Source organism: Castor canadensis, chromosome 8 (genome assembly GCF_047511655.1).
Source record: "Castor canadensis chromosome 8, mCasCan1.hap1v2, whole genome shotgun sequence".
Taxonomy (NCBI): Eukaryota; Metazoa; Chordata; class Mammalia; order Rodentia; family Castoridae; genus Castor; species Castor canadensis.
This window is the reverse complement of record NC_133393.1, coordinates 148,135,912-148,163,551: the sequence shown is the minus strand read 5'-3', so window position 1 is coordinate 148,163,551 and position 27,640 is coordinate 148,135,912. Positions and strand designations below refer to the sequence as shown.

The following is a 27,640-nucleotide window of genomic DNA, read 5'->3' as shown; positions in this document are numbered from 1 at the left end:
AAAAAAAAGCCATTACAAAAAGGGCTGGTGGTGTGGCTCAAGTGATAGAGCACCTGCCTAGCAAGCGTGAGGTCCTGAGTTCAAACCCCATACCACAAAGAAAAGAAAAAAAAAAAAGAAAGGCCAGGTGGCACCTGTGGTTCTAGCTGCTTGGGGGAGGCTGAGGCAGGAGGCTCAGTTGAGCCTAGGAGTTCGACTAGCCTAAGGCAACAAACATAGTGGGACCCCATTTCAACAACAAAACAAAACCAAAACCAATTTCTCTGGCTGCCAAATGGAGAACACATACACTGTAGCTCAGAGCTCCTAGGGAGAGGGATTGGAGCCAGTTTGAGACCTGGGGACACTTTTTACATGACTTGGGACAGGAACTGACTGATGTTACTGTACCCATTTCACAGAGAAGTTCAGCTGGATGCACTCTAATATTATGTTATTGTCCAGATGTGGAAATTCAGAGGGGAAGGAATTTGTTCAAGGAGACATAGCGAAGGCCAAATGTAGGTCCCCAGGGCACTTGCTCTGCTCCTAGACCTTTCTCCTCTCTAGGCAGGGCTGGGATTACTCACCCCTTGCCTTTTGTAGATGGGGAAATCAAGCTCAGAGAAGAGCAATAACCTGGTCCCAAGTCTGGGACAGGCCCCAGGGGCCCTGGCTCAAGGTTTAGCACCTCTGTTTGTCTCCCTGTTGCAGCCCTGTGTTCTTAGCCTGGCTACAGGAAGAAGAGAAACAGCTGAAGTCACTAGAGGACGATCATGGAGGTGACGCTTAATCATTCATATTCACCCCAGGTTCTGGGGACGCCTGGGGACAGCAGATGGAGGAGGAGGCTCTTCTGTTTGTAGGAAAGTGGGCATTGTCCTGCCTGGCTGGATGCCCACAGCAGCCAAGTGTGTATGTGATGTGGCCTGTAACTGTGGGTGTGGATGTGTGAGTGTGGTGCCCCAGGCACTTGCTGCATCCTCGGGAATGCCAGACACCCAGGGGCACCTAGACATCCGACTTGCTTACAGCCAGTGACCTCTGCCCTCTCTGCCCATTACAAAGAGCTCTAGGTTTCAGTGTCTGATCTCTAGACCCTGCCTACACTTCTTGATGAGAGAATAATTAACCATAGACTCATTTTCCAAGGTTTCCACCCCTTTCTCCAGGCCAAGCAAAAAAATATTCACAATGAGCAGGACTACTGGAGGGAGGAGCTGCTTGTTCCGTGTGGGAGGCAGCAAGAGGCAGGGGACCCAGAGCCTGGGGGCAGAGAGAGGCCAGCACTGGGCGCCTTACTGTGTGAATTTGGGCAAGTTTCTTTCCCTCTCTGTGCTTCTGTTTGCAACTCTGTTAACTGATGTGTTTGCACTAGAATTCAGTCCTTACAAAGCAAGGGAACAATCCAACAACAGAAATGTCTGTGGTTAATTAAGGTTAGGAAAGGACACTTGGATGTAGAGCCAAACTAGTTTACTGCAGGACTATTCAGAGGCAGTTATTGGTTGAAAATTTTTGACTCCTTGAGGGAGTGCCTACTACAGATGCCATGGCAATCCCAGTCACAAGGTAGGGACGAGGTCTGGGGACTCACACATCTTTCCAGTTCCTTCCTGCCCTCGCCTCCGCAGGCACTGTGGGCAGTTTCCAGTGCTCTGACCATATCACACCAAGTGACCACAGTCCCCAAGGTGGGGGAGGGGGAGATTGGATGTAGTTTTGATGTTAATTCTGCTTTTTGTTTCTCAAACTGGTTTGACTTCAACCACAGAGCCTCCTTAAACACCTCTGGAACCGGCATCTGGAGGGACACCTTTTGAGAAACAAGGGGACCCTAGTCCCCATGTGCTTGGGGCCTTCATAGATGAAGAGAGGGAGCAGTGGTGGCCTTCAGGGACCCACTCTCATCTTTGAGAAGGTGCCCATGACTTCTGCCCTGAGCTGCTGGTCTAGCGGCTGTCCTGAGCTTGAAGGAAGGTGCCAGAGCTGCCAGTCTATTTGGGGACACTGAGGCCTGGGAAGGACAAGTGCTTGCCCAGGTTACTGACAGGTAAGGGGCCCAGCTGGGCTCAGGATCCAATGTTCCCAGCCAGTGCTGCCCATCCAGTGGCCCATGGCTGACCGGAGCAATAGAAGCTTGGAGGAGGAGCGCTGGGGGGAGGGTCAGGCATGCTGAGTTCTCTGGATGGTCTGAAGCCTGCTCTATACTTGGTGGTCGTTTCCTGGAAGATGGGGCTGACGAATTGTGACCAGGTGTGTGGCATGCCTTTGGGGCTCTTGTGATGTGTGGGCTACGTGGAGACCGTGAACCCCAGGTGTGAGATGGTAGTTCTGAGTCCGCTGTGTGTTGGTGTGGCATAGGGTCGCATGGGGTGACGCTGTGTGTGGCTAGCGCGGGGGAGGGGGAGAGGGTCCGTACCGTCCAGTGCGGGTTGCGAGTCGCGGGCTTCTCCCGGGCGGGCGGCGGGCGTGGCCAGCCTTCGCAGTGACCTGGACAAGGTGTGCAGCGGAGCCCGGCAGGGTGAGCGTGCGTGTCCCGTCCCCGCCCCGCCGGAGGCCGGGCAGGTGTGGGCGGGCCGCCGGGACCCCGCCGCGCCAGGGCCGGGAGAGCCGGCGGGAAACAGGAAGCGGGGGGGGGGGAGGCGCGCGGCCGGCCCGGAGGGCGGGGTGCGGGCGGGCGCGCCGGGTGGCCGGCGGCCGGACGCTCCGCCGGCTCTGGCGGCGATGTGGGGAGGCCCGGGCAGCCCGGGCGGCCGCGGGGACGGGGGCGGAGCCGGGGGCACCCAGGGCACCGCCCCCCTGCGCCGGCGGAGCCGCCGCCCGAGCGCGGACCCGGGAGCCCGAGGCGGCTGCGGCGTGCGGGGTGAGTCCGGGGCGCGGGATCCGGCGGCGACGGCGATGGTGCGGGTCGTGCGGCCGACGCCCCAGGTGGGATCGGTCTTCGCCTCCGCCCCGGGGCGCCCCGCTAATCACCCCCCTTTCCCCCGCGCCTGTCGCCCGCAGACCCCGAGGACACGGCCATGCCGGGCCGGGCGGAGGCGGGCGAGGCGGAGGAGGAGGCCGGGGTCGGCTCCGGGTCCGAGGCGGAGGAGGACGCGCTGTGGGAGCGGATCGAGGGCGTCCGGCACCGGCTGACGCGCGCCCTGAACCCGGCCAAGCTCACGCCGTATCTGCGCCAGTGTCGGGTCATCGACGAGCAGGACGAGGAAGAGGTGCTGAGCACCTACCGCTTCCCGTGCCGCGTCAACCGCACCGGTGAGCTGCGGGGCGCGCAACGCCGGGCAGCGCCGCTGTCCTCCGCTTCCCCCGGGCCCCACCGGCTCCCAGCGCAGCGCACGGAGCTCTGGAGCGCGAGGCCAGGGCACTTCTGCTCCCCTGGGCCTCAGCCTCCACGTCGGGAGGGTGGGCTGTTTGGGGTCGCCCCACATCGATCCGACCCGATAGGCCGCCGTGACCACACCGGCGTCGGGGTTTGGTTTGTCTTGGAAATGGGGTTCCCTTCCACTTCCTGGATCCACATTACAGCAGGGGGGTGGATGTGGTTGCCGGTGCCGTCTGGGTCAGCTACCTCCCACTACAATTGGTGGCCTTTGGCATCTTTCCTGTGCCCTTTGACCTCCTTGGTTTTCTCTCCCTCCTTCTTGTCGAGAGTCATTTTTTCCCTCAAGATGGGCTCAAGTCCCATCTCCGTTTTGCCAGAGTCCCCTCTCCTACAGAGCTTGTCCTTGAACCAGAGCTAGCAAAGGAATTGAGGGTCTGATGGTGGAATTTCAGGCACTAGCCAGTGGGAGAAGTATTTTTGCTTTGGGGGATAAAGGACTCCTCTGTGAAAGGAGGGGTGTTTGCTGCCCTTGCATCTGTGTGTGTGTGTTTGGGGAGCTGCCTGAGCACAGGTGCTATGGGGAGTGGGTGTCTGGCTTTCCTGGTGGGGCTGATGGGCTGTCCTTCCTGATGTGTTGGGACAGGCTCCTGTGTGTGTCATAGCTCAAAAATCTGGGGAACGTGAGCCCTGAAGCATGGTGGGAGAGAAACAACTAGGTTGGGGGCAACCTCTTTGATCCTGGGTGCACTTCCCCTCCCCAGGGCGCCTGATGGACATCTTGCGCTGCCGAGGCAAGAGGGGCTATGAGGCCTTTCTGGAAGCCCTGGAGTTCTACTACCCCGAGCACTTCACGCTCCTCACCGGCCAGGAACCTGCCCAGCGTTGCTCCATGATCCTCGGTGAGCGGGTCTGCACTGGTGCCCTGGCCTTGGCCACTTGTGCGAGGTTCCTTACTCTGACCCTGTCAGGGGTGCATGCCCATTGTCCTTGTTGAACATGTAGGGAAACTGAGGCACAGACTGAAGTGGTTTGCTCAGAGCCCCACAGTAGGCTGAGGGTGAGGTTGTGATTTTACTTCAGTTAGCCCAAGTTCAAGGCTAGCATGCTTAACACCGCTCTTTCTCCCTAACATTGTGCTCAGCTGACATACACAGGCTTACTGTTTCTTATATAAAAAAATTCAATCTAGGGATGGTGACCACTCCTGTAATCCCAGCTCTAAGGAGGCAGAGGCAGGAGGACTGCAAGTTTCAGGTCAGCCTAGGCTACATGGCAAGACCTTATTTCAAAAAACAAAAAATAAAAAAGTTCAATGGCTCCAGATGACTTTAGATAAAAAAGAGAAGGTCTTTCCTCCTTCAGCTGTGTTGTGCTGGTCACTGTCTGGCGCATCACCTTGGCTTAGCAGTTTTGTTCACCTACTGGATTGGTGTGTGTTGCTTTATTTCAGAATGGCCAATTTCAGTGATTCTTCCACGTCTGCTAATACTTGTTTTAAGTGACTTGTTTAATGTTCATTGGTGAAGTTGTGACATAATTCATTTAACCCATCCCTTGTCAGTGGACACCTAGGTTGTTTACGGTTTTGTAACGTTACCATGAGGAGAACATCTTTGTGCACTCCCACTTCTCCTAGCCCGGCAGAGGTTGTGAAGTAGCATTTCTCAGAGTGTGACTACTGACCTGTTTACCAACACACCTCCCAGCGGCAGTGTATGGGTACCAGTTTTGCTGTGTCCCCCCTCATGAGCCTGGGGATCACTTTTAAATGCTTTTCCCAGAGTGAGATGTAAAAAATAATATTGTTTCAGGTTTATATTTCATTCAGTGATGTAGTAAACCTTGGGCACATTGACTTTTCTGTGTCTCAGTGTTTTTGTCTTTAGGGTGAAGATTAAATAAGTTAATACATGTATTTAACACAAAGTCAACAAATATTAGTGGCTACTATTATTGCTGGTGTATTGGAGCGTTTTTTTTGATTAGACATTTTTATTTTGGGACTTGCCTATTGATAGTTTTTACTATCAATATTATTCAGGTTTTTTTTTGGTAGGACTGGGGTTTGAACTCAGGGCTTCTCACTTGCAAAGCAGGTGCTCTACTGCTTGAACCACACCTCCAGTCTATTTTGGTCTGGTTATTTTGGAGATGGGGGTCTCATAAACTGTTTTCCCAGGCTTGTCTTGAGCCTTGATTCTCCTGATTTTAACTTCCTAAGTAGCTAGGATTACAGGCGTGAGCTATGGGTGCCCTGCTGCTTTTTCTCATTGATTTGTAAGAACTCTTTATATATTTTTTGCTTTGAGTTTATTTATATTGGTTATATCTTCTCCTACTCTTTCGCTTGTCTTTTAATTGTGTTACTTCTTTCATTTTTCATAGATTTAAACATATTTATGTGAACTTGTTCACTTTTTCTCTCATAGCTCCTGGCTTTCCTACCTTTTTAGGAAGGCCTTCCCTATCTTAAAATTACAGTATAGCCCAGACTTCCCTTCTAGTGGTTTATCTGTGTGCTCTGCCTTCTCCCTGGATTTTATTTGCCTGTCCTGAGTATTCCTCCTCCTGTCTCTGCAGATGAGGAGGGACCTGAGGGCCTGACCCAGTTCTTGATGACTGAGGTGAGGCGACTGCGGGAAGCTCGCAAAGGCCAGCTTCAGCGGGAGCAGCAGCTGCAGGCCCGTGGCCGGGCACTGGAGGAAGAGCGGGCAGGGCTGGAGCAGCGGCTGCGGGAGCAGCAGCAGGCCCAGGAGCGCTGCCAGCGGCTGCGGGAGGACTGGGAGGCGGGCAGCCTGGAGCTGCTGAGGCTCAAGGATGAGAACTACATGATTGCCATGCGGCTGGCCCAGCTCAGCGAGGAGAAGAACTCGGCCGTGCTGCGCAGCCGTGACCTGCAGCTGGCGGTAGGTCCTGGGAGGTGGGTGGGGCAGGCTGCAGAAGGGTGACCTTTGTAAAAAATGATGACCCTGTGGATGCCAGCTGGAGTCTCAGAGCCACCATCAGCCAGCTTTTGACCATGAACTGGTCAAAGCCTGAGGCGATTCCTAATTGCCCCAAAACACTTGGCAAGTGAGAACATTTTGGTTGTCCTGACTAAGGGGATGTTACTGACACCAGGTGGGTAGATACCAGGGATGTTTTAAATGTCTTGTACTGCACAAGAGACCCCTACCACAAAGAATTATCTACCCTAAGTGTCGATAGTGTCAAGGTGACAAAAGCTTGGGATTGCCAGGCAGGAGCTCTACTACTTGAGCCACAACCCAGCCCTTTTTGCTTTTAGTTCGTTTTTCAGATAGGGCCTCACACTTTTGCCCAGGTCAACTTCAGACTTCCATCCTCCTACCTCTGCCTCCCAAGTAGCTGGGATTGCAAGCATGCACCATCACTTCTGGCATTTTCCTGGTTTCTTATTGGGACTCGGTATGGGGAATCATACTGGCTTTGACTGCCACAGGGAATTTTCCCAAGGACAAACGAGTCAGTTCACGTTGGGGGCTTTCTAGTGCCTGGAGCATACAGCAGCTCTCCAGAAATACCGCCTGGGCTCCGCAGGTGTGGCCACAATGTTGTGGTGTGAGGGGGGCCTGTGGAAGATGGAGGCTGGTGGGAGGCAGTAGGTTTGGGAGGAGGTGTAGGTTTGGGGCACCCTTGTGCCTGGGTTGTATGTGTGAGCAGATTGGTGTTTGGGGGAAGGGAGTCCAGATCAGGATGTTGGGGCCATAAGTGAGATTGTTAGTGGCTGGTTTGCAGTTGTGAGGTGACTATGAGGCCCCCCTCTTGGTGTTTGCTGTAAAGTGGAGGCTCTCAGAGATGTGGTCAGTGGGGCCATGGACACAGGTCCCAGGCCCAGCTCTGTTGCCAGTGAGCAGTGTGGCACAGGCAAAGCTTCCCTCTCTGTGTCTCAGTTTCCTCATCCTCAAAGCGAGAGGTCACGGGTGAGGATGATGTAACAATCAATAAGCACCCCTGAGTACTGGGCGTGGTCCTAGGTGCTGCTGTGCACACACATGTCTCTTTCCAGGAAGCCTGTATTGGGATTGGGCACTGCTGTTGCGCCCATTTCTGGAGGGGAAAGCCAAGGCACAGAGAGGTTGATTTGGCACTTTCCCCAGATTGAGGAGTAGAGGTCAGCATGTAGAATCCCCACTCTTTATCTAGAGCTGTTCTTTTTCTGAAACAGACATTCTGTTTCAGAAACCTTCTGCAAGGTTTTTTCCCCATGGAGCTGCTGCTCAGTGAGGGCGTTGTGAAGCCACTGGCCGCCTTGGCTGGTCTCGCCTTTGGGTTGGTGTGATTTGTGAGTTGTGCCCCTGCAGTGGCAAGTGTGCATGTGTGACTGGTTGATGTCCTGTGTGTGTACAGCCATCTGCACACTGCTGCTGGGCTGGGAGCTGGAGAAGAAGCAGCTGGGGTGGGGGGGCAATGGGCTACAGGTGCACATAGTTCATTTATCTCTACTGCTGTTCCTGGCCTTAGGTGATAGAGGGTGAGTGGAGAATAAGTCAGTAGATAAACTTCCATAAATTTATCCTAACTTTTTGGAGGTCTGCTGTCCCAAAGTTTAAAAAGACACTGCAGTTGGATGGTAACAGAACCGCTGATCTGGCTGGCTTGGCAGCTTGAGTCCCCTCCCCCACAGACAGGTGTGTGGTGGCTGTGATTTAATACTGTGTTTTATAAGGTGCAAATTTAATGAGGTGTTATGTCTAAGCAACATAAACTTAAGAAACGAATGCTATAATTTTGTGCTAAGTGAGTTTGTAGGCCGGGATTAAGTGTATCCGTGTTTCCTGGTATTCAGTGGAGACTCCCAGGTGCCCTGTCCTCTGAGCTCATCGGAAGCCGCTGGCCTCGGGTCAGGCAGGCAGGACGCACACTCTATGTGTGGCTGTGGTTTGCTGTGAGGGAGTGACCATGCCTGCCTTTGAGACTAGCTGTCTTTCTCTGGCGGGTCACAAAGCGTGTTTTGTGAGTAGAAAGGAATGCGGGAGTCATGAATTTCTTTCTGAGTCTTTGTGGAGGAGTGGACCTTTCATTTGTGGAACTGCCTGACCCAGCCTCCAGACCCCGTGTGAGTGTGTGTGTGTGTGTGTGTGTGTGTGGTGCCCCTCTGGGCTCAGAGGCCTGGAGTCTATCAAGTTATGTTCCAAGAGAGGTCAGGACTCCTAGGGTACCACACATTGGCTGGCCTGAGAGCAGCTCCAGAGGTCATTGTGCTCTTTCCTCATTTTATGACCTGCTGTTACTACAGTCTGGCCACCCCAGAGCCCACATGAACTTGGCAAATAACTCAAGCTCAGTGCAAAGCAGCCATGCGGATCAACCCTTGGCCAGGTGGCCCTTGCCCAGCCTCCCACCCCCACCTGGGCGAGCCTCTGGCTGCATACACTGAGCTGGTGGCTGGTGAGGGCTCCAGGGTGTCACTTAAGCAGTGAAGATGCTGCACCTGTGGCAGCTGTGCAGCCTCCCCTGTCCACTCACTGTCTTGTTTGGTTCTTAGAACAACTTTGGAGGAGTTTTGTATTTGCTCAGCCTGTCCGTTCTCCTCAGGCAGGTCTCCTCTCTGGAGATCTGGGGGTACCAGGAATGAGGGAGCAGAACTGCCCCCCCAGCAGGGCCTCTCAGCAGGTCCCATCTGGACTGACCCCTCTCTTGGGCACCAGGTGGATCAGCTGAAGCTCAAAGTCAGCCGGCTGGAGGAGGAATGTGCTCTGCAAAGAAGGGCCAGGGGGCCGCTGCCCGTGGCCGAGGAGAAAGAGAAGGAGAGGGAGCCTGACAACACAGACTTGCTCTCGGAGCTTAGGGCCGAGAACCAGCGGCTGACAGCGTCACTGCAGGAGCTACAGGAGGGCCAGCAGCAGGTAGGAGGAGGGACTGTGGCCTGGTCTGCCCAGAAGCAGAGCCCTGCTGCTCACTGTCCTCCTGAGGCCTGGTGGGCTGGGGACTTCAGAATCAGGAGTCTGAAGTTTGATGTGATCCTGGCTGGCCTCTCGTCCTGAAAGCTCTGAGCCCAGAGCCCTAAGCACACTGCTTTTCCTGGGGTTTCAGCCTGGGGGTGGTCTCCAGAGGTCTCTGGACTCCTGGAAAGTATGTGTTTGATGGTGTGAGTGAGCATTTCCTTGGGGAAAAGGCTCCTGGCTTTCCTGGCTTTTGTTTGTTTGTTTTTTGGTGGTCCTGGGGTTTGACTTCAGGGCCTCGTTCTTGCTAGGCAGGTGCTCTGCCACTTGGGCCACACTTCCAGGCCTTTTTGCTTTAGTTTATTTTTCAGATAGGGTCTTGCACTTTTTCCTGGGGCCTGACAGTGCTCCTCCTACCTCCATGTCCTAGTAGCTGGGATCACAGGCGGGCACCATGATGCCTGCTATGTTTTTTCGAGATGGAGTCTCCATAACTTTTTGCTTGGCCTGGCCTTGAACCACAGTCCTCCTACTTCTGCCTCTGGGACTGAAGGGGTACACCACCATGTCTGGCCCCTCAGCCCTGTGTTTGCCATCACACCTGGCTTTCTTGAGATTGTAGAGGGTCTCTGACCTTGAAGAGAGTGAGACTCTGAGGTCTGGATGGCCCCAGGGCTTGCTTGGGGTCCCTTGGCTAGGTGGGGCCAGGGCTTTATTTAGGACTGAGGGTCTGGCTGAGTGGTTAGAGCACAACCTCATTTACTTTCCTCCCTGAACCTCCCCTAGAGGGTGGGCAGGTCTATGAGGCTGTTCCCACTTTCCATATGGTGAAACTGAGGTCCAGGCCCTAGGCCAGGATGGCAGAGCTAGTGGGGTGGGGTGGGAGAATTGAGGGCTAAGGTGGCCCTGCACTTGGACCCCCAGGAGGCGAGCCGGCCAGGGGCCCCGGGCTCTGAGCGCATCCTCCTGGATATCCTGGAGCATGACTGGCGGGAGGCACAGGACAGCAGGCAGGAGCTATGCCAGAAGCTGCACGCTGTGCAAGGCGAGCTGCAGTGGGCCGAGGAGCTGCGGGACAAGGTAGTGTGTGCTACCTCGCTTCACACCCCTCTGCCGGTGCCCTGGCCTGGTGAGGGGAGGGCCGGGCGCCAGCAGTTTCTAGCAGCCAGCCTTCCCCAGGCGTCCTGGGGCACTGTTCTGGGAACTGTCACTCACTGGTCCTCACATAGTGACCCTACGTACTGGAGACTCAGAGAGTTAATAATCAAAGGCTTGCCCCTGTGGAGGGTGCTTTAGCAGGGGAGGGGACCCTAAGGCAGCTAATTCACAAACAGAAAGCAGGAAGTGCTGTAAAAGCACAGAGGAGGGTGGCACTTTTGGTGGTGGCCCCATCTTACAGATTAGGCAGCTGAGGCTCAGTGAGGTGCAGGTAGTGGCCCAGACAATCCCGCTCGAGAGGTGGGCCTTGTCACTGGGGCTCGGGTTTCTTACTGGGCCTGCTAGGTACCAGCTGGCTGGCTTTCCCTCCCAATCCTGGTCTTCGTGGTCTGAGTCCACCCTTCCTGCCCCACCTGCAGTACCTGCAGGAGATGGAGGACCTTCGGCTGAAGCACCGCACATTGCAGAAAGACTGCGACCTGTATAAGCATCGCATGGCCACTGTACTGGCCCAGCTGGAGGAGGTGGAGAAGGAGCGGGACCAGGTGGGCCCCAGCTTGCTGGCTCTGGTTCAGGGAAGAGGGGGGCACTGCAGGTGTAGAAAGAGACTTGAGTGGTGCGCTGGTTGGTTTAGGCTCACCTGCGTCCCTGTGACAGTGATAAAGCTGTCTCCACCCCCTTCATTTTGAATCTCTTGTTCTCTGCATATCAAGGATAAGGCCAATACAATATTTGCTGATGAAGAAATTCTCAGAAGTTTTGGCCCCAGTCCCTGGCACCATAGCCCTTGTCTGCTGCCGAGGCCATGGGGTGGGTGGAGGACCCTGGGCAGGCTCCTCTGTGTCCCTGTTGGCCTTGTGTGGGGCCCCCACAGGCCGGGGGTTGGCAGGAGGTTTTCATCCTGACCAAGTGTTTTAGGATGGACCTTAGACTCCCCTGGGGGAAGAGCAGATGCAGGTTTGGGGCTTCCGGGCCTGTGTATTTGGTCTTACGTGGCCTGAGGCAAGGCGCAGTTAACTGCTTATCACTAGGCCACTCCTTGCCCCTGGGCCTCTGTCCCCAGCTCCGTCTGAGGCAGTAGTGGCGTATCTGATCGTGGGGCTGGTCTTCATTGTTCAAAATGAATGAGAATGATGACGCTGTGTCCTGCCTCCTTGTCGGTCACCATGAACATGGACCAAGCTGACACTTAGCACAGCCAGTGTCCAGGAAGTACTGCCAGCACAATAGCGTTATTCTCCTTGCTATCCCCTGCCTTGAGCTCCAAGGCCTGGAAGTTGAGCCAGTGTGGCTCCTCTGCTCTCTCCAGGCCATCCAGAGCCGCGATCGGATCCAACTGCAGTACTCACAGAGCCTCATTGAAAAGGACCAGTACCGAAAGCAGGTGCGGGGGTTGGAGGCCGAGCGGGATGAGCTGCTGACCACGCTCACCAGCCTGGAGGGCGCCAAGGCCCTGTTGGAGGCACAGCTGCAGCGGACCCAGGGAGGCCCCTGCCTCAAGGTGAGCAATCATTGTCCTGGGGGAAGGCTGGGGCTCTGGGAGGGCTGGGAACCTGTGGGACCAGGTGGGAGACCTCAGCCAGGGTGGGAACGTGGTGGCAAGCTGGAGGTGGGTTGGCTGGCAAGCAGGATGGGGCACTTGGCTGTCTGAGTTTTTGGGGCTGCTCCTGGGATACAATGATAGTTTGAGCTGTCTTTGCACATACTGGGGCAAGCCTGGCTGCCCAAGGGGCTGTGAGCCTGTTGGAATGCAAAACGGGGCCTCAGACACCAGCTAGTGAGTCTACTATGGGCCTCAAAACCCATCAGGGACCAGCTGCTTTAATTCCCTCATGGTGTGGGACCCAGAAGGACTTGTCAGATGTCACACAGCAGGCAGCCCTGGAGTAGAGTCCTGAGATCCTTGGTAATTTAGATTACCAAGGTCCCTCAGGCTGCTGCCAGGAGCTCTGCCTTGTCCTATCTTGGGTGACTTATGATAAGCTCATCAGGCCTAGCACTGATACAGGAGGCCTAGAGGAATGGAAGGAGGAGGCACATGGGTCTGTGACTGCTCACTCATTAGAAGCCTCAGAGGCTTTTTGCTTTTAGGTGAAGACAGATCCCCGGATCATGCCCCCAGTCCCTGTAGGTTAGGCAACTCCTACCCTCTAGTGCGGTGCTATGGGTCTTAGCATTTAAAACCCTGAAATTTGGCATAGTCCTGCCTCAGGGCCTTTGCACCGACTGGACCATCCTCTTCACTGTACCTACATATCCTTGAGTGCTAGGTTTAAACCCCACTTTCTCTGAAGGTGCTCAGATGCCCCAGGTTGGGTAAGGCCTTTTGTGTTTTCTGTGTCCCGGGCACCTTCCTCTGCTGTCATTGCTCTTGGGTGATTTTGTTTCCCTTGTGGGTTTATGAGCTGGCCTCTTCAAGGGTGTGGGCTCCATGAGGGCTGGGATCTGGTCCCCTGTGCCCAGCTCTGCCCTGGACCTGGCCCATGGCAGTACTCAGTAACTGGCTGTGGCCAGTGTCCACTCAACTTTGCTCACCCCCTCCCTTTCTCCCTCCCTCGGCCTCCTCCTCCTCCAGGCCTGTGCCTCCTCCCATTCCCTGTGCTCCAACCTCAGCAGCACCTGGAGCCTCAGCGAGTTCCCCTCCCCACTGGGGGGCCCAGAAGCAGCTGGGGAAGCAAGTGCTGGAGGGTCTGAGCCCCACACCTTGGTAAGACACCCATCCACCCTGAGCATGGGGGAAGCTGATAGCAGTCATGTGACACCTAGAGAGCACCCTGGTTTGCAGCAGCTCCACTGCACATGAGAGCACTGGGCCCAGGGAGGCCGATAACCTCCAAACTCCCCAGAGCTGGACCTTGGTGCTGGGAACCCTTGGGAGCTGCTGACACACTGTAATCATGTAGAGTCCTTTCCTGCCCAGGTCCCTGGGTGTCATCTGTGGAATGGGCTGGGTGTGCAGAGGGCTGGGAGAGCAGAGGTGGTGGGTGACCAGGCCCTGCCCTGGTGTTGCAGGAGGAAGTCACAGACAGTGAGAAGGAGATCAACCGCCTCTCCATCCTGCCCTTCCCCCCCAGTGCTGGCTCCATCCTCCGCCGGCAGCGTGAAGAGGACCCTGAACCCCCAAAGAGGTGAACAGACTGGAGATACAGTAGACTCAGAGATATGGTGTTGATGCCTCCTGAGTCGCCATCTCCTAAGTGTCCTGATGCCAGTCAGGTCCCTGTGTTCCCTCCCCTGCTGCCCTCAGGTGGCCAGAACCCTGGAGACTCAGGAGTCCTGGGAGGGGCTGTCAGGCACAGTGGGTCAGCCACAGCCCAGCAGTCGAGTGGGAGTCCTGGAGGTGGGAAAGTCCCCCAAGAGGAATCCTGGTGGCCAGGAGGAGAGGTCAGGGACCTAAGCAAAGGCTGGACCCCAGCTTTGTGCATCAATAGCCAGAAAAACCAAGCCACACCTGCTGGTGGCAGAGCAGAGGCCCCTGGGAGATCCCCTGCCTCTCTGAGTATGTCCTTGTCATTGTTGCCCCTCTAAGTAGTCTCCTGATGGGGGTCTGGGCACAGAGAGGCTGTGATCACTAGGGGCTTGATCTTAGTGACCAGGCCATGATAGGCGTGTGATGGGGATGGTGCTGTAACCCTGGGAGCCAAGGATGGAAGGCATCAAGCATGGGTAAGATGGGAGGTGAGATGTCAGAAAGGGCTTCCAGGAGGAGGTGGCATTAAGGAGCTAGCTTTGAAGGATAGGCCAGCTGTGAAACCTGTGGCAGAGACCTGTGGCACAGGTGTCCTTTGCCTGGGCCATCACCTTAGGCCTAGCCTGCATTTTCTTGGGGACTGTGGGATCTTTTGGTGGCCTGGGGGCAGGAGGGAAAGGAGCAGAGTGCTGGCCAGGCCTTACCTCTGCCTTTCCCGGTCTCTGCCCAGGTCCTTCAGCAGCATGTCGGACATCACAGGTAACATCCCTGGGGATTCGGGACGCTCGTCTTGGGGAGGTGCAGTGCAGTCCACCAGAGGCCCTGTGCTCCTGCTCTGTCCCTTCCCTGTCACGCAGTGCCCCTGGCCAGGCAGGAAGGCTGCTTGGGAGGCTCCTTGGGAATTTGATTCAGGCCTTCACAGTGTTCCTGGGTGTACCATGGAATGCTTTAGTTCCTGCCCACTCTCCCCTCCCCAGGAGGCCAAGGGTCATCCTGGGGCCCTTCCAGCTCAGAGCCCAGGGCCAGTGTGCAACTGCAGCCTCCAGCCTGTCGAGGCTTCTCTTGTAGATCCTGGCCTCCCTGCTTCCCAAACCCCTGACCTGCACTCTGCCTCTTCAGGGAGTGTGACACTGAAGCCCTGGTCCCCTGGCCTCTCCTCATCGTCTTCCTCTGACAGTGTGTGGCCTTTGGGAAAGCCAGAAGGTCTTCTGGGCTGGGGCTGTGGCCTGGACCTCCTCAACAGGTAGGCCGATGCCTGGGATCAGGCAGCTGGGATGGACCTCACATAGACTGAGGGGACGGGGCAAGGTGGGACGCAGCAAGCCAAGTGCTGTCGTTAGGCGGCTGCAGAATAGTGAGGTCTTTAGACACTGGTGGACCTGGGATCAAACCCTGTCACACACATCATCCGTGTGGCTTGGGCTGGTCATTTCTCCCTCCTGGGTGGGGCTCAGTGTCCTCACTGGTTAAAGGGGACAACGATCTCTCCTACATGTGAGTGGCTTGGGGTTTATGACACATGTAAACAAAGCCTCCAGCTCTGCCCTGCACGTCGTAGATGCTGAGTGCACAGTGGTTGCTACTTGAGGCAGCCTTGTCACAGCCTCCCACCTGCCTGCCCTCCTGGATCTGGACCTGGCCATTCAGCTTCGTGCCATGGGTGGGGCTGCCCCCCCAATCCCCTGTAGCTGGGCCACCCAAGAGCCCAAAACTAGAGTCACAAAACGTTGGTGCAGAGTGTTCTGTTGGTGGCCCCTGTTCACTCTTGCTAGTGGATCTAAGGAGGGGTGGGAGTGAAAGGGAGCCACACTGAGAAAGTGATCTTTGAACTCAGAGCAGCTGTGGAAAGAGCAGAGACTGGCCCAGGAGGGGCTTGGAGTCTCTAAGGAGAGGACGGTGGTGGGGCAGGCGGAGAGCAGAGCGGGGAGAAGGGGAAGGTCAGCCAGGAGGGAGCCACAGTGGGCTCTGTGAGTCAGGCTGGGAGTTTGGCCTTTGTATTCTGGGAAGTCTGGGAGGCTACTTCATAGCGTCGTCTCTGCTGGGAGTAGGCGTTACGATGAGTATCCTGTTTTATGAAGGAGGAAATTGAGGCTCAGAGAGGTTAAGGAACTTGCCCAAGGTCACACAGCTGAGAAGTTACTAGGACCAGGTCCACAGTGAGACTTTGATTTTGGGAAGCACTGAATGACAGAGCGAATGACGGGGAGACAGGTTGCCCTTTCTACCAGGACAGTGAGGACCAGGGGCCTCCAGCTCCCTGCCTCTCAGAGGCAGCTTGGCCAGGCTGGTCCAGGCCCTGCCCCCACATCATCCCGGCTGTGAGCCCAGGGTGACATTGTTTCTGCCTTTGCAGGACGTGCTTCTGGGGGAAGGGGTGGAGGCGTCTCCCTTCCTGCCTGCCTTGGCCCTTCCTCCAGCCTGGGCCTGCAGCAGGGGTCCTGGCTGCCTTCCAAGGGGCCAGGATGCAGCACTCGGGGCAGGAGGCCCCGTGATCACATGGGGCCACCTCTGCTGCCTGTGTTGTTCCTGGGGAGGAGGGAACTGTAGGAAGAGCAAGGATCTGGCTGGGGGCGGGGGTGGTGGAGAGAGAGGGCGAGGCCCTAACCTAACAGTGCAGTGGCAGTGACCCTTCTGGGTCCTCCAGCAGTGCTGGGTGTGGGAGGGAAGAACAGACTTTGGAGCCAGCTTCCGGGGCCCAGATCTTAGCCCTGCCTCTTGCTGTTGTGGAGCATAGGGCAGGTCACTGACTTCCCAGTCTTCCGTCTCCTGTTCTGTGCAATGAGGTCACCGTACTGCCTGTCCCCTGAGCCACTGTGGGACATCCTGGTGGTCCTCCTAGAGGACCTAGAACAGTGTCTGGCTCACAGGGAATGGCCAGTACTGTCAGCTCGCAGGTATTTTCAGGGTGGGTGTTTTTAGCACCATTTTACAGATGAGAAACCAAGGCTCAGCGAGTCTGGAATTTGTCCCAAGTCACAGCCGCTGGGTGCTGGTGTGGGGCTTCCTACGTGCCTTTCGTCTTCTTCAATCTCATGCTTATGTCGAGTGCCAGTGTGTTCTGGGCACCATGATGGCATTTTTCTGCCTCTTTCCCATTTCCTGCCATCTCTTTTTTTTTTTTTTCATTTTTCTTTTATTATTCATATGTGCATACAAGGCTTGGTTCATTTCTCCCCCCTGCTCCCACCCCCTCCCTTACCACCCACTCCGCCCCCTCCCTCTCCCCCCCCTCAATACCCAGCAGAAACTATTTTGCCCTTATTTCTAATTTTGTTGTAGAGAGAGTATAAGCAATAATAGGAAGGAACAAGGGTTTTTGCTGGTTGAGATAAGGATAGCTATACAGGGCATTGACTCGCATTGATTTCCTGTGCATGTGTGTTACCTTCTAGGTTAATTCTTTTTGATCTAACCTTTTCTCTAGTACCTGTTCCCCTTTTCCTATTGGCCTCAGTTGCTTTAAGGTATCTGCTTTAGTTTCTCTGTGTTAAGGGCAACAAATGCTAGCTAGTTTTTTAGGTGTCTTACCTATCCTCACCCCTCCCTTGTGTGCTCTCGCTTTTATCATGTGCTCATAGTCCAGTCCCCTTGTTGTGTTTGCCCTTGATCTAATGTCCACATATGAGGGAGAACATACGATTTTTGGTTTTTTGAGCCAGGCTAACCTCACTCAGAATGATGTTCTCCAATTCCATCCATTTACCAGCGAATGATAACATTTCGTTCTTCTTCATGGCTGCATAAAATTCCATTGTGTATAGATACCACATTTTCTTAATCCATTCGTCAGTAGTGGGGCATCTTGGCTGTTTCCATAACTTGGCTATTGTGAATAGTGCCGCAATAAACATGGATGTGCAGGTGCCTCTGGAGTAACAGTCTTTTGGGTATATCCCCAAGAGTGGTATTGCTGGATCAAATGGTAGATCGATGTCCAGCTTTTTAAGTAGCCTCCAAATTTTTTTCCAGAGTGGTTGTACTAGTCTACATTCCCACCAACAGTGTAAGAGGGTTCCTTTTTCCCCGCATCCTCGCCAACACCTGTTGTTGGTGGTGTTGCTGATGATGGCTATTCTAACAGGGGTGAGGTGGAATCTTAGCGTGGTTTTAATTTGCATTTCCTTTATTGCTAGAGATGGTGAGCATTTTTTCATGTGTTTTTTGGCCATTTGAATTTCTTCTTTTGAGAAAGTTCTGTTTAGTTCATGTGCCCATTTCTTTATTGGTTCATTAGTTTTGGGAGAATTTAGTTTTTTAAGTTCCCTGTATATTCTGGTTATCAGTCCTTTGTCTGATGTATAGTTGGCAAATATTTTCTCCCACTCTGTGGGTGTTCTCTTCAGTTTAGAGACCATTTCTTTTGATGAACAGAAGCTTTTTAGTTTTATGAGGTCCCATTTATCTATGCTATCTCTTAGTTGCTGTGCTGCTGGGGTTCCATTGAGAAAGTTCTTACCTATACCTACTAACTCCAGAGTATTTCCTACTCTTTCTTGTATCAACTTAAGAGTTTGGGGTCTGATATTAAGATCCTTGATCCATTTTGAGTTAATCTTGGTATAGGGTGATATACATGGATCTAGTTTCAGTTTTTTGCAGACTGCTAACCAGTTTTCCCAGCAGTTTTTGTTGAAGAGGCTGCTATTTCTCCATCGTATATTTTTAGCTCCTTTGTCAAAGATAAGTTGCTTATAGTTGTGTGGCTTCATATCTGGATCCTCTATTCTGTTCCACTGGTCTTCATGTCAGCCTCTCAGCTGCCTTCTCTGTCAGCCCCCTGGGCCCTTGAGCCTGTCTGTGCTGGGGATCCTGGGCAATAAGGGTGCTGGGAAGGGTCTGGAGAATGACTGGACAGAGGGCCAGGCTGGGAGACAATGGGGAAGACCCTGAATGAAGCGAGGTGAGGAGGGGCAGGGCAGGGAGAGCCCTAGAGAAAGCTGCGATATCATCTCTCTGGGAAACCCCATCCCTGCCTAGACTCATGTGGTCTCAGAGGATCTCCAGAACCTCCTATTCTCACACGACAGAGTTCTGACAGTCTGACCCCACCACTCACCAGCTGGGCCACCCTTGGCAAGTTAAAACTTCCCTGTGACTCTGTGTCCCTTGTCTCTAACATGGGGGTCACCACAGAGGCCTCCTGTAGGGTTGTGGGAGGATTTAGTGCTGCAGTCTGTGGGACATGCTGAACTCTCAGCATCACAGGTCCCTGAACTGTGCTAAGCAGTCATGTACTCAGCCTAGGGATACCATGGTGCCCTGGGCAGGGGACACTCACTGAGGCCACTTGGCCCCTCACTGTTCAGAACTGGCAGAGTTGGCAGACTCTGTATTCCCATTTGTTGGTAACCTGACCTCCTGGTCTGACTGGGGGCAGGGCTGGGTGTCCTTATCTGGTGGCTGGAGAGCCCTGATCCTCCCCACCCCACCCCCAAACAGGGTGTGGGTCGGTCAGGCGCCAGCCCTCTCCTGTCCTGCTCATCTGCAGTAGCCTGGGACTGAGAAGGGTTGCTCTGCACCCATGTGGGCTCCCAGGACTCTGATCAATGCCGAGAGCAGGCACCCTGTTCTGTACAGGCTGGGAGAAATCACTGGGTCCTTTTGGGACTCTTGGAGGTTGACAGGGGTGTCCTTGAGGAGGGGCTGCTAGAGCTGGGTCTTCAGGGAGCAGCAGGCATTGGCAGGAAGACTGTGAGGGGCTGAAGTGAGCCCAGATGCTGGGATTACAGGTATAGGTGGGCAAGAGGTGCGTAGAGGGCCTGGGCACAGCTGCTCGCTAGACTGTTCATGAGGGTCAGTAGTCTGTGGGTTTGAAATAGGGGGGAAACTGATGCCACCGAGTGGGGCCTTTCTCTGAACCACATCTGACGACAGCAAGTGTATGATTTTTCCTGAGCACTTAGTGTTTACTGCTACTGTTCCCTGTTTTCACTCTGCATGGGGGCAGGTTGGGTAGGCATGGAGCATCGCTAAATAGCAGGCCCCAGAGTTCCTGCTGTTTCCCTCCATGGCACTTTGCTCAGGCTCTGACCACACCCAGACTGAGAGAGCCCCGGACAGGCCTGAAACAAAGGCTGGAGAGACAGTGGTCGGATTTACCTGGGTAGAGGCAGGGTTACGTTCACTACCCGACTCCGTTACAAAAACAGCTAGTCAGGACCCACCAAGTGCTGGCCTGCAGAGCCCTCTGTCCACATCCCTTCCTCTGACCCTCACGTCCACTGTATCAGAGGGGGCATAACCTTCTTTGGTTTATGGCCAAATCTCCAGCAGCCGGTTTGTTTTTGAGTCCAGAGCAGATTACCTTGGGGTTTGAAGTGGGGCTGTGTTCCAGCTGCTGCCCAGGCCTTTCTACATCACCTCAGTGAGCCAGAATGGACCAGGGCTGTCTGTCCCCACCCCACAGACCTTGGCTGTGCTTTGACTTAGGGCAGGGGTCTAGACCTGTTTCTTGGGGCCAAAGGTTCATGCTCCCCCCAGGTACTGCAGCCTCGGTCTACTCAAGCAGGCAGCGGGGGCGGTGTGGTTAGATCTGCGCTGCAGCCCCAAGGCTCTGCCTGGGCGGCCTCTCCAGCCGGGGCCACCTGCTGACCCTTGCCTCACCCACTTCCCATGGGCAAGGACTTATGGGAGGGAGTTGGGGTCAGTTTGTCCCTGAGCCTGGCCGTAGTGCCTCACCTTTCTCACCCAGATGACAGTACTCTGCCACCATAGGGATCTTGGTGACTCTGGCTCAGGGGTCAGTGGCTCCCAATGATCGTGGAAGGCCAGATACCCACGTGCTATGTCCCCAGAAGTTGGCTCATCTTGCTTTTCTGGGAGCCATTTCCTAGGATGTGAAGTTAGCGGTTAAGGCAAGGAGCTCGGCGTAGAACCTAGCACAAGGGCAGCCCCGGGTGCTACTGCTGTCACTGTGTTTCCTGTGCCCTTCCTTCAGCCAGGAGCACTGCTTCCCCGCTGTCTGTCGTGAAGTACCTCTGGACTTCACACGGATAGCCCAGTTGCATCCTAGGAAGTTCCTCTTCCACCCTGTGCTCCCAGTCTGTGTTGTGTTCTGACAGCATCTCCCTCCTTGGTCTGGGAGCACAACGCGCATTGATTAGCCATCCTCTGTGTGTGCTGGACACTGGGTTTGGTGCCAGGGATACAGACCAAAGCACATAGAAGTCTGGTGCTGAAGACCTTCTTTGTGACAGGTGTTAGCAAAAGGGGAAATACAAAACCTGCATCACGGGGCAGTTGGAGTGTGCCTGTCCAAGCCCCACTCACCCTCACCGTGTGCCCAGGGGTCTCCCAGGGAGAGGCCAATTTTGACTTGAGTTGTGCGCATGGAGGAGCAGCAGTTTCCCAGCAGGGAAGAGGGGAAAGGGCATTCGAGGCAGAGGGCACTGCTGAGCCAGTGGCCTTGTGGTGGGGCTCCTGGCTTGGGGAATGGAGTCACTGTGTTAATCCAGGAATGTTGAACCGTGTCAAAGCCCTGATTGAACTATAATTCCCATCCACTTCCTCGCTTCTCAGGTCTTTGGCCTTCCGAGTGTCAGGCTGGAGCCCCCCAGGTCTGGAACCTCAGGTTAAGGTTTCAGATAGCCTGTCCTTCCTTGGAGACAGATGGTCTGGGGCAGCGGTGCGGAGGGTGCTGTCTGGGCCTGGGTCTGCCAAGACCGAACTGAGAGAGGTGAGGCCCCTGACCCTGAGCTGGGGGTGGAGTCTGTTCTTCAAGCAGGGCTGGACACTGATTGGTGGAGCAAGGTCGCTGGGCAGAGCTTTGGGGATTGACTAAAGCAGAAGCAGGCTCTGTTAGTATTAAATAAAATCTGTGGCACTGTGCAGGCTGTCAGCACCTTGACAGAGCCTCGCCTATAAACCACTTCTTTGACTCCCTGCCTGGGTTATCGGTTATCTTCTCAGCCCAAGGCAGAAGCTGCTGACCTGGACGGGGCCAGCCTGGAAGCCGAGGCCCAGCAGAGGACTTTAACCTGGAGCCAGGTGTCCACACTCCCCTTCCTGCTGGACTCAAAGGGTAAGCCTGGCTTCGGGAAGCGCCTGGGAACTCAGTCCTAGAAGATCAGGGCTGATGGCCCAAGAGAGGGTACCTCCAGCCTAGGGTGAGGGTGGGAAAAGAAGGGCAGGAAGGGGACGCCACAACCCAGTGGCCTGGCTCCTGACAGTGCTACAACTTTTTTTTCTTTTTGCCTGTTCTTATGCCCTTTCTCTGCACTCTCCTCAGTTAAGGAGCACTGTGTTAGGAGTTCAGTGACCTGATTCTGTCCCTAGGGGTCTTGGTGGTCTCATTCAAATCCCTACCTCTTCTGTACCTAAGTTTCTCACTTGAAGAAGGAGGGTGGAGTTCTGACAGCTCAGCCCCAAAGAGGGTCATATCTGTGGCTCCTCAGAGGCCCATCCTTGACCTCACCAGCCTCCTCTTGTCCTCCGTGCCCCCTCTGTGTCCAGCCTGCCAGTCCTTCCACGAGGCCCTAGATGCTTGGGCGAAGGCACCAAGTGGTGAGCCTTTCTACATTCGAGCCAACCTCACCTTGCCTGAGCGTGCAGACCCCCATGCCCTTTGCGTGAAAGCCCAAGAAATCCTTCGTCTGGTGGACCCCGCATACAAGCGGCGACAGGAGTGGTTCTGCACGCGAGTTGACCCCCTCACACTGCGGGACCTGGACCGGGGCACTGTGCCCAATTATCAGAGGTGATGGTGAACTGGGAGTTGGCACCGGGATGGGTGCTCTCTTTCCCCTCTAATCTCTTGCTGCCCTCTGGGATGGAATGGGGGGGGAGGAGAGGAGGTAAGGACGTCCTTTTCCCTACAAGTGCATGACACAGCTTCCTCCCACAGAGCCCAGCAGCTCCTAGAAGTCCAGGAAAAATGCATGTCCTCCAGTCGGCACCGAAGTCCACGTAGTAATGTAAGCAGGGCTGGATGGGCAGGGAGACAGCCTGAGGAAAGTGGGACGCCAAGAGTGGGGTCCAAAGGGAGGGGCAGGCTTGGAGTTTTGGCAGCCCTGGGGGAAGAGGGAGCCATATCCAGGGGTTGAGGGTCCACCTTGCTTCTTCACCGGGACTTACTTAATGTGCCAAGCAACATTTTCCCTGTTTAAATGAGGTGGAGTGTGCCCGATGCCCAGGACCATGGCAGGTACATAGTGGACATCTGATAAGAAAATAGTCACATATCTTTTCTAATCCTGGACAAGGACTGAGCCAGGTCACCATCCCCACTGTGCCCATGGGCAAAGTGAACCTGTGAAGTTAGATCCATGAAGAAGCCACCTTGCTGGAGAGCTGGCTGAGAGTGTGGGCCCTGGTGCAGACTGCCTGGGTGGTGACAGCTCTGCTGCTCAGCACCTGTGTGACTTTGGACAATCACCTGAACCTCCCTGGTCCTCCTGCTGCTTCCTGTCCTATCCATGGGCAGTTTTCTTATCTGTAAGACCAGGAGGTTACTCTACCTGCTTCCTGGACAATACAGGGCTTCAGTGAGTTTGCGCACATCTGGGGCTTACCGTCCCATTGTGGGTGTTCCCTGCCTGCCAGGTGTTGGTTAGTTAGTGCTGCTGTCATAGGTCCCCTTAATCTTCTTACCCAAGGTCACATTGCCAATGCATTGGAAGAGAGCCTGCCTGGGCTGGCCTGGGCTAGGCGGGTCTCTGGTGCTGACTCTGGCTCAGGGGAGCCTAGAAAATGGTGGCAGTGGGGCCTCCTCTGCCTGGGGTCCTGTCTGCTTCTCACTCTCAGTATGGGGGTGGGGGTGGAAGGAGCTCTCAGTTGACCTCGTTCCTTCTGGTCCTCCCCAGCTGAAGAAGCGAGCCTTGGGGCTGGTGAGGCCCAAGCCTGCAGGGGGGCCTACAGGGGACTCCCCAGAGCAACTGTCACCAGAGCCCTGCTCAGGTTAGTGTGCAGATGTGGAGAAGCATCCCTGCCACTCATGGCATCCAAGAGTGGGTGCCTCTGGGTGGCCTTTGGCTTGGAAGGACTTATTGTGAGGGTCCCCATGGGGTGGGGCCCCTGTCAGGGGCTTGAGGGACAAGGTGCCCATGGTAGAATAGGCCGATGAGGCACAAGAGCCTGTGGGCAGGTACTCATGTACATGACTGGGACTTCGGGTCTGTGAGTTTGGCCTGCTCTTGCCTGAGGGCCCCAGAGGGACTTTGTGAGAAAGCAGGTGAAAGCCAGGTCGGAGAAGGGGCTGGAGGAGCCCAGAGGAGCGAGTGGCAGTTGAGAGGGGCATCCAGGAGAGGGTGATTAGGGAAGACTTAACAAGAGAGGTTGTTTCAACTCGGGTTGCTGGGATGAGGAGGAGTTTGCTCCAGGCAGAAGGCTTAGCTCATGCAAGGACATGGGGGCATGGCTGTGGGTGATGTCTTTGGTGGACAGTGGGCATCAAGTGCCAGCTCTGTCAGGAATTATGTTGGGTCCGTGGGACTCAGTGGTCCCTCCCCTCACAGTTGGAGGGAGGGAGCAGAAATCACACCATAATCAGAAACGATCAGCACAATTAGAAAACGTGATGTGTCGGAGAATGGGTCCTGAGGCCCTGCCGATCTGGGGACCCAGGAATGTGTGACCTGGGCTCTGAGGAGAGGGGAAGGCTTACCTGGGTTGAGCAGTTCGGGAGAGGAGCTTTGGGCAGCTTCAGGGTGTGTGATTGGAAGCAGGAAAGGGGTCTGTGGCTCCATCCTCCCTGCTCACAGGCAGAGAGTGAGTAGGATGTCACCAGAGTGGTGCCTTTTACCTGGCAATCTAGGAAGTCTGTGGTGCATTGACAGCAGAGTAGTCACAGGGTGTTGTGATGGACCTTTGGAAGCCTCTCTCTGGCTGCTGAGTGGGAAATGACCTGTAGGGGGCAGAGACGAGGCGCTTACTGTAAAGGTGCCAGCAAGGGGGGCATGAGTGCGTTTGTATATGTGTGTGTGTGTGTGTGTGTGTGCCTACGTGTGCCTGTGTAGAGAAGTAGCAGCAGGTCTCAGGAAGGGAAAACAGGTACTGGGGAAGCAATGTTTTTGGTATCAAGGGGAAAAGTGGTTGGACCCTGTGGTCCCCTCATCTCTTCTGTACCCCGTCCCGCTGCAGAGCCAGAGCGGAGCCTCAAACCCTACAGCCTGGTGCGGCCATTGTTGGTGTCCACACTGCGGCCTGTGGTGCTGCTACCTGAGTGCCTGGCGCCCCGGCTCATCCGCAACCTGCTGGACCTGCCTAGCTCCCGGCTGGACTTCCAGCTGTGCCCTGCAGGTGAGCCTGTGACCGGGACAGGGAGGACTGGGTGGCACTGGGGCAGCCAGGATGCATGGCCCTGCATCCTGCCTCTCTCTCCCCCTGCAGAAAGCCTCTCTGGGGAGGAACAAGGTGCATCCTCAGCTCCTGGAGCCCCCAAGGCCCAGTCTGCCATCCTTGGGCTGGGCAGCAGGATCCGTGCCATCCAGGAGTCTGTTGGGAAGGTAGGGGTATGTGTGAATGTGGGAGGGGCTGCCATTCTGGGTCTGGAACCAGAATCTGGGCTGCCTCCTGGGTTCCTTGGTTTCCTCACCTGTGATGGATAGGCTGGGGCCGTTGTCCTCTGTGGGTCACCTGGAGATACTGGGCTATATACTTCCTTGTCCTTGAACCTGCCACTGTGCTGGGAGCTGACCAGGGGCTGTAGGATGGTGGGTAATAGGTCAGTAGGACTAACACGATCCTAGGGATGAGGTAACCTAGATCCAGAGTGGGGACATGACCTTTCTGCAGGTCCCCAGCGAGCCTCCCAACCCCAGGTTGTTTGCTCATTGCTAGGGTTTCTCTGGGTAGAGAGAGAAACAGGACTTGCACCTGGGGAGGTGGGGACACGAGTCAGGGTGGGGTGGAGCCTGGGAAGACTGGTGTCCCTGGACTAGGAGTAAACATGGTCTCTCTGTGCCGAGAAAAAGCACTGCCTGTTGGAGCTGGGCATGCAGGGTGTGCGGGAGCTGGTCCAGAGCGAGGTCTACCCCATTGTCATTCATGTAGAGGTGACGGAGAAGAACGTCCGAGAAGTCAGGTGAGGCTGTGTGGGGCATCTCTGGTTGCCATCTGTCTTTCTGTCTTTCTCCGTTTGCCGTCTTCTCTCTTAGACTCTTCGTAGCTTTGCCTCTGTCCTCCTACCTCTGCCTGGTCCCTTCTCTGATTATGGCTTGTCCCCCTCTTTGTGCAGGGGCCTGCTGGGCCGGCCAGGCTGGCGGGATTCAGAGCTGCTGAGGCAGTGCCGCGGCTCGGAGCAAGTGCTTTGGGGGCTGCCCTGCTCGTGGGTGCAGGTGCCCGCCCATGCGTGGGGCCATGCAGAGGAGCTGGCCAAGGTGGTACGTGGTCGCATCCTGCAGGAGCAGGCCCGCCTCGTGTGGGTAGAACGAGGCAGCAGTGGTGGCAGCAGCAACAGCAGTGAGGCCTGAGCCTCCTCCACCTGATGGCTGGGCCTCTGTCTGATGCATGGGCCTCCTCCATCTGACGCCGGGCTTCCTTCCACGCTGCAGAAGATGCTACCCAGTTGGACCCCATGTCTGCGGTGGAGTGGGTCGTCTGCATCCCGAGCCTTCTAGACCTTGGACTCTGATGGGCCTTGGCCCTGGGCTCTCCCACCCATTTGCCACAGGCCTGTAGAGGCTGTGGAGCCCACAGGGCAGAGCCTGCGTCTGCCCCATACTTGCTGCTCTGGGCCTTCTCATCCACCTGTCCCTGTGTCCCCACCTTCCCACTCATGGGTTTCACATGTGTGTCTGTGTCCTCTCCTTAAACACTGTCCTTGGAGTCAGTTCTCACACCTGTTCATGGGTTTGCACACCTAAGTTCTCCCGGAGCAGGCTCTGGTTCTGTCCCTCCCCCTGGGCACACGAGGCCTTCCTCCTCAGCCTGCTCTGCTTGTGGGAACCCCAGGTTCTGCCACTGTGTGACTCCCACCTGGCCACCTCACATTTCTCAAGTGTGTGGCCACAGGTGGCTTCCTGGTCCTGTATCACCTGTATGCCTTGTGTCTTCTCAGGTGTGTCTGTGTTCTCTCCTGTGTAAATGTCATGCCCTGCCCCTGTGACACTGGGCACTACATGCCTGTGTTCCCAGCAAGCACACCCAGGATCTTGTTCTCACAGCCCACCCCCTGCCTCGCGCCTTGCCTCTTGGAGGGGAGGGCTGGGAAGGGGTGGTGCTCGGCCACTAGAATGTACAGCCTGTGGGTCACTCACGGGCCTTTTCTTCTCAAGCTGCACACTACCGAACATTAAACACTGGTTGTCATAGATCTGTAGCCTTTTCTGGCTTGCATCCCTGGCCTGGGGCTCCCTCTCCACTTCTCTGTATTCCCGCCCCTATCCCTACCCCACATTTCAGGTCCTGGCTCCCTGTGGGGTCAGATTTCCCTTCTGACTCATTGTAGAGCTGCCTGCCATCCGTGCTAACATCACCTTACCTAGAAAGGTGAAGGAGCCACAGATAGGCCATCTTGGTGCTTGGCCCTGCTCTGTCCAGCAAAGGAGTGGCCTTTGGAGCAGGGGCACTGAAGTCAGCAGGGCATGGTGTGACTTAAGGGGGCTGGCTGCTGAACCCAGGATACCAAGTCCCTGAGACAGCTCCCTCTGAGAAAGGATGGCCATCTCTAACAGGAGCAGTCCAGCTGGACTGACCAGAGGAGGTGCCTCTTGGCCTTGAGGGTTGAGATTCCTTTCTTCAAGAAATAGTTATTGGTTGGGTGTAGCGGTCTGTGCCTGTAATCTCAGCACTGCGGAGGTGGAAGCAGGAGAATGATAACTTGGAGGCCAGCCTGGGATACATAGCAAGACCCTGTCTCAAAAAACCAAAAGGAGAAAGAAACAACAACAAAAGAGCATTTATTGGACCTGTGTGCAGGTGACTATCTTTGGTCATAGGGGATTTGGGGGGAGTTAGCGTCAACAGTTGAATGTGGCCCTCCAGGGAGTGAGAGGAAGTGAGCTGGATGTGCAAATCCATGCCGTGTGCTGTGGAATGAGGGACCCTCCCAGGGTGCCAGAGCAGGTTGCGGGCATTTGGGAGCCCTGGTTTGGGGTTGGCACAGTGGGCTGAGGCAGGTATTCAGGTCTGAGAGGGGCCTGGGTGCTG

At 55.4% G+C, this 27,640-nt stretch overlaps 1 protein-coding gene across 3 annotated transcripts; it reads left to right on the top strand.

Annotated features, from left to right (window-relative positions):
- The first annotated feature begins 693 nt into the window (after window positions 1-693).
- On the top strand, window positions 694-26,802 carry Card10 (caspase recruitment domain family member 10). 3 transcript variants are annotated; one of them, XM_074084446.1, is made up of 22 exons: window positions 694-761; window positions 1,754-2,032; window positions 2,986-3,237; window positions 4,066-4,203; window positions 5,885-6,210; window positions 8,974-9,171; window positions 10,132-10,287; window positions 10,785-10,910; window positions 11,675-11,866; window positions 12,941-13,072; window positions 13,378-13,493; window positions 14,286-14,314; window positions 14,675-14,798; window positions 21,074-21,230; window positions 21,464-21,575; window positions 22,007-22,250; window positions 22,398-22,467; window positions 23,356-23,449; window positions 24,632-24,790; window positions 24,881-24,996; window positions 25,465-25,574; window positions 25,728-26,802. In XM_074084446.1, the coding sequence occupies exons 3-22, from the start codon at window positions 3,003-3,005 to the stop codon at window positions 25,960-25,962; spliced, it is 3,069 nt and encodes a 1,022-aa protein (XP_073940547.1). In that variant the 5' UTR covers window positions 694-761; window positions 1,754-2,032; window positions 2,986-3,002; the 3' UTR covers window positions 25,963-26,802. The 3 variants fall into 3 exon arrangements, with proteins under 3 accessions (XP_073940547.1, XP_073940546.1, XP_020018203.2); XM_074084445.1 differs by having other exon boundaries at window positions 25,459-25,574; XM_020162614.2 differs by lacking the exons at window positions 694-761; window positions 1,754-2,032 and adding an exon at window positions 2,777-2,845 and having other exon boundaries at window positions 25,459-25,574.
- The last annotated feature ends 838 nt before the right edge of the window (window positions 26,803-27,640 follow it).